General features: G+C 34.6%; 3 protein-coding genes across 3 annotated transcripts; all 3 read left to right on the top strand.

Moving 5' to 3' along the window:
* The first annotated feature begins 3,110 nt into the window (after window positions 1-3,110).
* LOC141685437 (uncharacterized) lies at window positions 3,111-5,239 on the top strand. Its single transcript, XM_074490536.1, has 5 exons — window positions 3,111-3,561; window positions 3,851-4,099; window positions 4,222-4,474; window positions 4,597-4,698; window positions 4,840-5,239. Exons 1-5 carry the CDS (start codon window positions 3,111-3,113, stop codon window positions 5,237-5,239), a joined length of 1,455 nt encoding a protein of 484 aa, XP_074346637.1.
* Window positions 5,240-5,831: 592 nt separating this feature from the next.
* Window positions 5,832-6,821, top strand: LOC141685436 (ATP-dependent DNA helicase RRM3-like). The gene has a single exon (XM_074490535.1). It carries the CDS (start codon window positions 5,832-5,834, stop codon window positions 6,819-6,821), a length of 990 nt encoding a protein of 329 aa, XP_074346636.1.
* Window positions 6,822-6,983: 162 nt separating this feature from the next.
* Window positions 6,984-7,379, top strand: LOC141685435 (uncharacterized). The gene has a single exon (XM_074490534.1). The coding sequence runs from the start codon at window positions 6,984-6,986 to the stop codon at window positions 7,377-7,379; it is 396 nt and encodes a 131-aa protein (XP_074346635.1).
* The last annotated feature ends 982 nt before the right edge of the window (window positions 7,380-8,361 follow it).

Genomic DNA, 8,361 nt, shown 5'->3' with positions numbered 1-8,361 from the left:
AGTTTTGACCTCTTAAAGGGGACAAAAATTAAATTTATGGAAATTGAAAAAGTTGAAAATTAAATCAAGCGTCATTCTTTATTAATATATTCCTAAACTTTGCTAGCAAAGAAAAAAGCAAATTACATTAAATACCCTCTCATCCAAAAAAATTATACTACTCTATGCCCATTTTGGTAAATATACTTTCAGCTATGGATAGTCCAACTTTAAATAGGTAAACCAGCTCTTCTATTTTTACATTTTTTTGGGTTAAAAGATGGATAATCCGGTTTCATGGATAAAACCCATGTTTATTAATGTAAAATCATATCAAATATTGTGTAACAAATAACAAGATCATGTCTAAGATTACTCCTCAATTTAAGTTACATTCAAATTCAAAATACACTAATGCTTCAATCAAGTTTAAACATATAATTCAAATTCAAATGTATTCTTTCTTCATATCAATTAACAGTACATCAGTTACGATATTTGATTTTTTTGGATTCTATGACACAGTAGCATATTGCCATGATTGAAGAGGGTAATCCAACTGCACAGAAATGGCGAAACAATGGTCCATTATCTCCTTCTTCTGCACAGAAAGGTAGTACTCTCTTGCCCGTGAAAATCATATTCGAATTATCATGTTTTGAATTTGTTTATGGCATGATCTGTTGTAGGTTCTAGGAGAAAAACAACCAGCCAGTTGTTTACATTTTCAGTTGGTAAAGAGAACTCTTCTATTAATTCTAAGGTTCCTGAGAAATACAATCACAATGTTCAAGGATCTTCTGTTTCAGTGTGTAACTCATGTTCTGTTTTTGTAGCAATCTTAAATGATCTAATTCGTATTCTGTTTTTGTAGGTATTAAACGAAATCCTCTTGGCCTGTTGTCTCAGACATATTCATCAAAAGGTTTGGGTCTGATCTAATTCGTGTTCTGTTTTTGTAGGTTTGGGTATTCATCAAAATTCTCAGCATTATTAACTGAATTTTTGTAGGCTTGGATGAACGCTTCTTGCATGCCAACCACTCTGGAACAACTCAATTAACAGGTTCCAGAAAGGAAGGACATGTGAACCATGAATCATCATCAGGTTTGTTGGACAATATGTTGTTTACAATTTGTTTGCAAATTAATGATCTTCCTCCAATTTACAATAGGTCATAAGCAAATTTGTTTACAATAGGTCATAAGCGAATCTCTCCTGGATCATTGTCTCCTTCGTCCGCTCCTAAAGGTCTGCCATTTTTTAAACGTAGTAATGCAACTAACCTAGATTAATTCACAAATCAAACTAACAAAACATTTTGAGCATATTTTCAGTTTCGAGGAAAAAAACTCTGCAATCTTCTGAACAATCTAAATTGTTCAGTCAACGTTCACTTGATGAGAATGCAGACCCCAATATTTAAGCATCAATTAAAAACGGTAAATATAGTATTCCATTCACTTGCATTTTTGTTTGCCAACATATATCTTGACCGTTCACGAATGTTGCACAATATTTGTATGTTAGGTTTTCTCCGTCATGCAAGTAATCTTGCAGTTACTACTACACCATCACAACGAATGCTTAATTTATTTGAATTAACACCTCAATCTGGATTGACGCACATAAACTCATTGGCTAATCCATATAGTCCTAAACAGTCAGCGTCTTCAGGTATAACTATTACTTTTCAAAAACTTTATAACTTTCAGATAGTTAGTAGTAGTACATTTAACATTTTCATCCATGTTTGTCAAGTCTTGCAACAAAGTCCAGTAGCTCAAATAATACAGAATAGGCCAACAATGGCTAAGAAACACAATATGTTTGAGCTCCCTGCATCTAGGATAATACCAAGCAATAATCCAAACTTAAATATGAACGATCCACTTCATTTTGGTAAGAATTTACGATCCCCGTCAAAGTTACACAGTAAAGACAAAAAGGCGCAGATTGATGCTCACATTATTGAAAATTCTGCCATGGCTAAGAAAAAAGAACGACGAAATACAGTATCAGTTACAATTCCAGAGACTGAGGATCTTGGTATTCCACTACCAGGTCGTTTCAATATTAATATATTAATTATTTTATCTGTAGTTCTTTCATTGTTTTTATATTGATATTGTTAAATTTAAAAATTGTCTGCAGACTGATTTCACCGTAATGAAGGTTAGTTATGTCTGAATATCTTTTTATTTTTAAAGGCATTTATTTTAGCATGATTTTTGTTTTTTCGGCAATTTTTCTCGAAGTGAGTGTTTGATACAGAAGAAACCTCTGCAAGCAGAGTAAATTTGATGGATGCTTTCAATGATGCAAGTGATGTAGTACTGGAAGATATGCCGGAATATGAGCAATACGTAACTGGTAATGTCACATTCACAGATTGAATATTCTTCGGATAATTTGGGAAACATCCATGAAAGATGAATGTTGATAATTTTACATCCTGAATTTTTTTACAGATGATGAACTTGATGCAACTGAACGCCAAGGTGAAGATTTATCAGACTGTAACGATGAATATATAGATGAGGATTTAGGTATATGGAAATTCAATTAATTCACCTATCCACTTTATACAAAGAAATTGATGAAAACATATACTAACCTTTTTAAATATTTTTCCAGATTTTTGGAAAGGATACATGGATCTTGGACCACCATCGAAAATATGTGAAAAATGTAAAGCAAGGATGTGGAATGAAGAGAGGAACAACAAATCAAATAAAAACAGTCCACCTATATTCTCAATTTGTTGCAAAAATGGTCAGGTTGAACTTACTAAAGAACGCCCTCCTCCTCCTTATCTTTACTATTTGCTTTGTGGAGGTGAAAAGACTGCTCATTTCCTGAAAAATATAAGGACATACAACTCCTTATTTCAATTTACCTCACTTGGAGGTAAAATAGATCGTAAAATCAACAATGGAGGAGGTCTGTATTGCTTTAAGCTGAATGGTCAAAATTATCATCTGATTGGAAGTCTTAAACCAAAGGAAGGACAATCACCAAAGTTTGCTCAACTCTATGTGTATGACACTGACAATGAAATCCAGAATCGGATGGACACGGTCCCTGGATCTGATGGTCTTGATCCATAGATCGTCGAAGGACTCTTAAAGATGTTGGATGGGAATAATAAGCTCTCTGAAGGATTCTGTTATGCACATGATCGCCTTAATATTCCGGATACAGATGATTTTAGTTTGATTCTGGTATCTTCAAAATCTGCATCCGGCAGAAAAAATCAGGTTGGACCATCCAATGAAGTAGCTGCATTAATTATTGGTGACAGTGATAATACATGTCCATTCAGAGACATTGTAGTTGAGACAAAGCAAAAATTTCTTAAGAGAGTTTATGAAACATGCAAGCACTTCATGTCTCTGCGGTATCCGTTACTTTTTCCTTATGGTGATGATAGATTTCATCTTAATATACCGTTGAAGAACAAGAAGCAGAATGTGCCTGCTGAAGCGGTTAATGATCAACATCCTGACGTAACCAGATACCGAACTACAGTTACAATGAGGGAATACTATGCCTATAAGCTTATGATACGTCCTGATGAAGGTATTATCCGTTACATTTTAATTCATGTTAAATCCAGGGAACTTTTTTTTCATACATTATACTATTTATGTTGTTTTAGGAATTAATCTACATCTTGGTGGTCGTCTTTGGCAATAATTTGTTGTCAACGAATTTGCTGCGGTAAAACAGTACAGATTGGACTGGATTAGAAACCACCAAAGCACCATTCGTTCTGATTTGTACAGGTCTATTCGTGATTCTCTTACTAAAGGTGATACAAATCCTTGAAACATTGGTAAGAATATCATATTACCAGCAACCCATACAGGTTCTCAACGGTACATGAACCAGTATTTCAAAGATTCTTTGGCTATTTGTCGTACGATTGGACATCCATCATTATTCTTGACAATGACATGTAATACTCAATTGCCGAAAATTAAACAAATGATGGAATATCTTCCCGGAGTGGATGTAGCTAACAAACCTGATGTGATAGCTAGAGTGTTTAAGCTGAAACTTGATCAACTCCTAGACCTTATAAAGAATAAGAACTACTTCGGGAAATGCATTGGAGGTTAGGCATAATTTTTTAAGTTCGCATGACACACACTCATTATGCCTAAACAAATTTTAAATTTAACAGTAGTCTTTTATGCATTTAACACGATTTTTTTATTTTTTTATTTTTAATATCAGTTATGCATGTTATTGAGTTCCAAAAGCGTGGACTTCCTCATTGTCATATGTTAATATGGTTGCACCCGCAAAGCAGACCACAAAATGTGCAACAGATTGATCAATTGATATCTGCCGAAATACCAGACAAAAATATGGATCCTATCGGCTACAACATAGTTCCAGCGCATATGATACATGAATCATGTGGTAAAGATTTTTCTTATTCTTCGTGTATGGTGCAAGAAAAGTGTGGATGCCATTTTTCTAAAAAGTAAGTGTGTGTTAAAAATATTGTGATCCAAGCAATGATTTTAATTTTTAATTGAATACTGCAATTTATCATATACGCAGAAACATGCATCGCTTAATTTAGTCTTTTTTGTCTGCTTAAAGGTATAACGCGGACACTTTCTTCGATGATTGTGGATTTCCTGTGTATCGTAGAAGGCAGACTGAAGCAAGTGTTTTGAAGAAAGGAGTTTTTCTTGACAACCAGTATGTTGTACCATACAATAGAGATTTGTTGTTGCGCTTTCATTGTCATATAAATCTCGAGGTCGGTAACTCCTCGCGATCTTAGAAATATCTTTTTAAATACTGCTTGAAAGGTCATGATACTGACACAATGCTTCTTAGAAAGAAAAATAAAAAAGATACACCGGATGAAATGACTACCAAAGTAAAGTCAACGGATGAGATCAAAAATTTCCTTGATGGTCGTTATATATGTTCGTCGGAAGCAGCTTGGAGATTGTTAGGTTTTGACATACACCATCGTTTCCCTTCTGTTGAGCGATTACTGGTACACATGGAAGATGAGAAAAGTGTTCATTTAAGCCACACGATGATCTTGGAGATGTTGCTGAAAGAGCCAAAATTCGATTTTCCAAACTTGAAGGCTGGTTTGAAGCAAATAAAACTTTTCCAGAGGCAAGACAATACACTTATACTGAATTTCCAACATATTTTACTTAATAGGCAGACTTATGTAAGTGGAAGCCATGATAACGTGGTCAGGTGTTTGGTCGATTATTAGACGTTCACTCGCATTCCGGTAAAACATTTTTTTTGAGGATGTTACTAATGCACATCAAAGGTGCCACATCATACCAAGATCTCAAGACTGTCAATGAATTTGTTCATAATTCATTTCAAGAAGCGTGTGACGCACTTGGACTTCTAAAGGACGATAGATAGTGGGATGTTGCTATGTCTAGAAAATGCAGTCCATGCAATGCCACGTCAACTCAGGCAGTTATTTGTGCATATATTATCAAACAATCATGTTGCTGACCCTTTAAAACTATGGGAGAAACATTGGGAATCCATGTCTGAGGATATTCTGTTGACCAGAAGATGAATAACCAACAACAATGAACTACATCTTAATCAATCAGACATTCAGAATTTTGCTTTGGCAGGTATCTTCTAAATTGGTTATACTTCAACAAAATTCATTTTTAAAGGTATACGATACAGTTAACCTATTAATCTTTTCATTAATTCCTATTTATAAATACATTGCATGAATTGAAAAACTCTTTAACGATGTTGGCAAAAGTTTTAAAGATTACAACTCGATGCCTTTTCCTGATGACAACTTTATGCATGGACTCGATAATAGATTAATGTCTGATGAACTTTCTTACAACAAGGAACACGAGCATGATGAACATGACAAACTTTATAAATCACTTAATAAAGAGCAGCTTCATGCTTACGCTTCTATTATTGACACTGTTGAAAATGGCAAAGGAGGTATTTTCTTTGTATACGGCAGTGGAGGATGTGGAAAAACTTTCCTGTACAATACTCTTTATTGTAAACTACGTAGTGTTGGAAGGGTAGTTCTTCCTGTTGCCACTTCCGGCATCGCAGCTTTGCTGCTTCCCGGGGGAAGAACAACTCATTCAAGGTTTCACATTCCGTTGAAGGTTGATGAGTACTCGGTTGTCGGAATCAAGCATGGTACTGAACTTGGTGAATTATTGAAGCAGACCAGTTTGATTATATGGGATGAAGCTCCCATGCAGCACCGACATGCTGCTGAAAGTGTTGATCGCAGTTTACGAGATATTATGACATCATTGGATCCTGAAAGAGCCAGCCTACCATTTGGCGGTATAACTATTATTTTTGGAGGAGACTTTCGGAAAATCCTCCCTGTGATACCAAAAGCTTTAAGAGCACAGGTTGTGAGTGCTTCTTTAAATATTTCAAAGATATGGGATCGTTGTCGGGTATTCTTACTAGAAAAAAATTTGCGTCTTTCCTCTGGGAAAACAGAACAAGAAAAACATGAAATTGCAGAATTTAGCAAGTGGGTGGTACTTGATGTTGGTAATGGTACTCTTCCTAATGTTCATCCAGATGATATGATCAGTGATCCGGAAGTAGTGATTCCGGATAAATTTCTGATTAGAGCAAGAGAGAACCCACTAAAGGATGTTGTTGACGTAGTTTATCCCGATCTTGCAAAGAACATAGAGAATGCTGACTATCTGAGGGAAAGATCAATTCTTACTCCAACGAATGCCATTGTGGGTGATATAAATTCATACATTCTTGATCAGGCTCCAGGAAAGGAGCACTCTTATTTAGTCAAGATTCCTTGGTAGACAGTGAAGGTGATAACAATGATTTTGGCTTTTCCAATTGAATACTTGAATTCCATTAATATGCCTTGCCTGCCAAAACATTATTTGAAAATTAAAGAAGGATGCGTGATTATGCTCATGAGAAACCTCAATCAGATCATGTGACTTTGTAATGGGACAAGAATGATTGTCAAAAGGTGTTTGCCCAATAGTACAGTATGTGATATACTTACTGGTTCTCAAGTTGGAACAACTCACATTATTCCACGGATAGAAATGGAACCTTCAGATACTCAATGGCCATTTGAGTTCAAAAGAGTTCAATTTCTAGTCCAGTTGTGTTATGCTATGACGATTAATAAGAGTCAGGGACAGTCGCTTCACAAGGTTGGACTTTATTTGCCGAGATCCGTGTTTACACATGGACAACTTTATGTTGCTGTATCGAGAGTTACTTCTCCTTCAGGCTTACATATTCTGATTGACAGTGACAGTGGAGGATATACAAATGTAACGGCTAATGTAATTTTTGAAGAAGTTTTCTACAATTTTCCGAGCAAAGATAATCAAAATCGGTAACTGCACAATTTGCATTTATCTCTAATAACAACTTTTGTTAAAGAATATCGTGCTAATTTATAGGGTGGATATGTATTACTTAATTTCCTAATCTTTAAGTTATTCATAATTTCCTTATTTAAAGCCTAATTTATAGTAATGTGAAATCGATATTTGATCTTCCATATGTAAAGTATTTATATTGAGATTTGAACATAATTCTTCCACTTTTTACATATAGTGTTGATCAATATTTCTCTATCTTTCTACGAATCGTTAAAAAATATGTTTTATTTAACTATACATTTAATTTAGACAAAATAATCCATTTTGAGATGCCTCCATACACTAATCAAAATTAAACAAAGCAATCGAATGTAACATGATTTCAATTGACAATGCATAAAAAAATTTACAACATTCATAAAATGACAAATAAACGGAGTATAATACTCGCACTTAGCAACATACTTTGAAATACTTGATAGAATTAGAACATAGTTTATGGTAATTTGTCAAATGCCAGAGTAATAGAAACCTTCACAACGTCTTTTCGAAATACCGTACATGACAAAAGCAAGTTCAATCAACTTAAGAGATAGCTGGTTACTTAATTTCTACCGGAAAAGCTAACAAGAAATACGACAACATCTTCTTCCAAAAGGGTGAAAACCAGAGTTTCATTCAAAGATACATGGTTATCTCTTGCAAACTGGTTTCATCCTCCTGACATCCTAAAAGTTCTGCCGGATATCATAATCGCAACACTCCATTCACCGTCTGGAGTCCTCTGGACAACTCTGTCGCCAACTTCGAAAGACCGATTTCGTGGACTGATGTGTTTTGGGATATATTACAAAAAGAGAGTTTTTTATGAAATTGATCAATCCAACACAATATCAACAGCGAACTATAATTATTATTTACAGAATATTAGTATAATACAAACACTATGATGTTACATCGAACTATATTATTAACAGATTTATACGTTTCACGTACC

Source organism: Apium graveolens, chromosome 9 (assembly GCF_009905375.1).
Source record: "Apium graveolens cultivar Ventura chromosome 9, ASM990537v1, whole genome shotgun sequence".
NCBI lineage: Eukaryota > Viridiplantae > Streptophyta > Magnoliopsida > Apiales > Apiaceae > Apium > Apium graveolens.
The sequence above is the reverse complement of the archived record's forward strand: the minus strand, read 5'-3'. Positions and strand labels throughout refer to the sequence as shown.

Excerpts from the sequence above, each read along its gene's own strand:
- LOC141685436 (XM_074490535.1), top strand. The coding sequence starts at position 5,832 with ATGTCTGATGAACTTTCTTACAACAAGGAACACGAGCATGATGAACAT.
- LOC141685437 (XM_074490536.1), top strand. The coding sequence starts at position 3,111 with ATGTTGGATGGGAATAATAAGCTCTCTGAAGGATTCTGTTATGCACAT. Across the intron at positions 4,100-4,221 it reads CTTCGGGAAATGCATTGGAG|TTATGCATGTTATTGAGTTC; the intron begins GTTAGGCATAAT and ends TTTTAATATCAG. Across the intron at positions 4,699-4,839 it reads GGAGTTTTTCTTGACAACCA|AAAGAAAAATAAAAAAGATA; the intron begins GTATGTTGTACC and ends AATGCTTCTTAG.
- LOC141685435 (XM_074490534.1), top strand. The coding sequence starts at position 6,984 with ATGATTGTCAAAAGGTGTTTGCCCAATAGTACAGTATGTGATATACTT.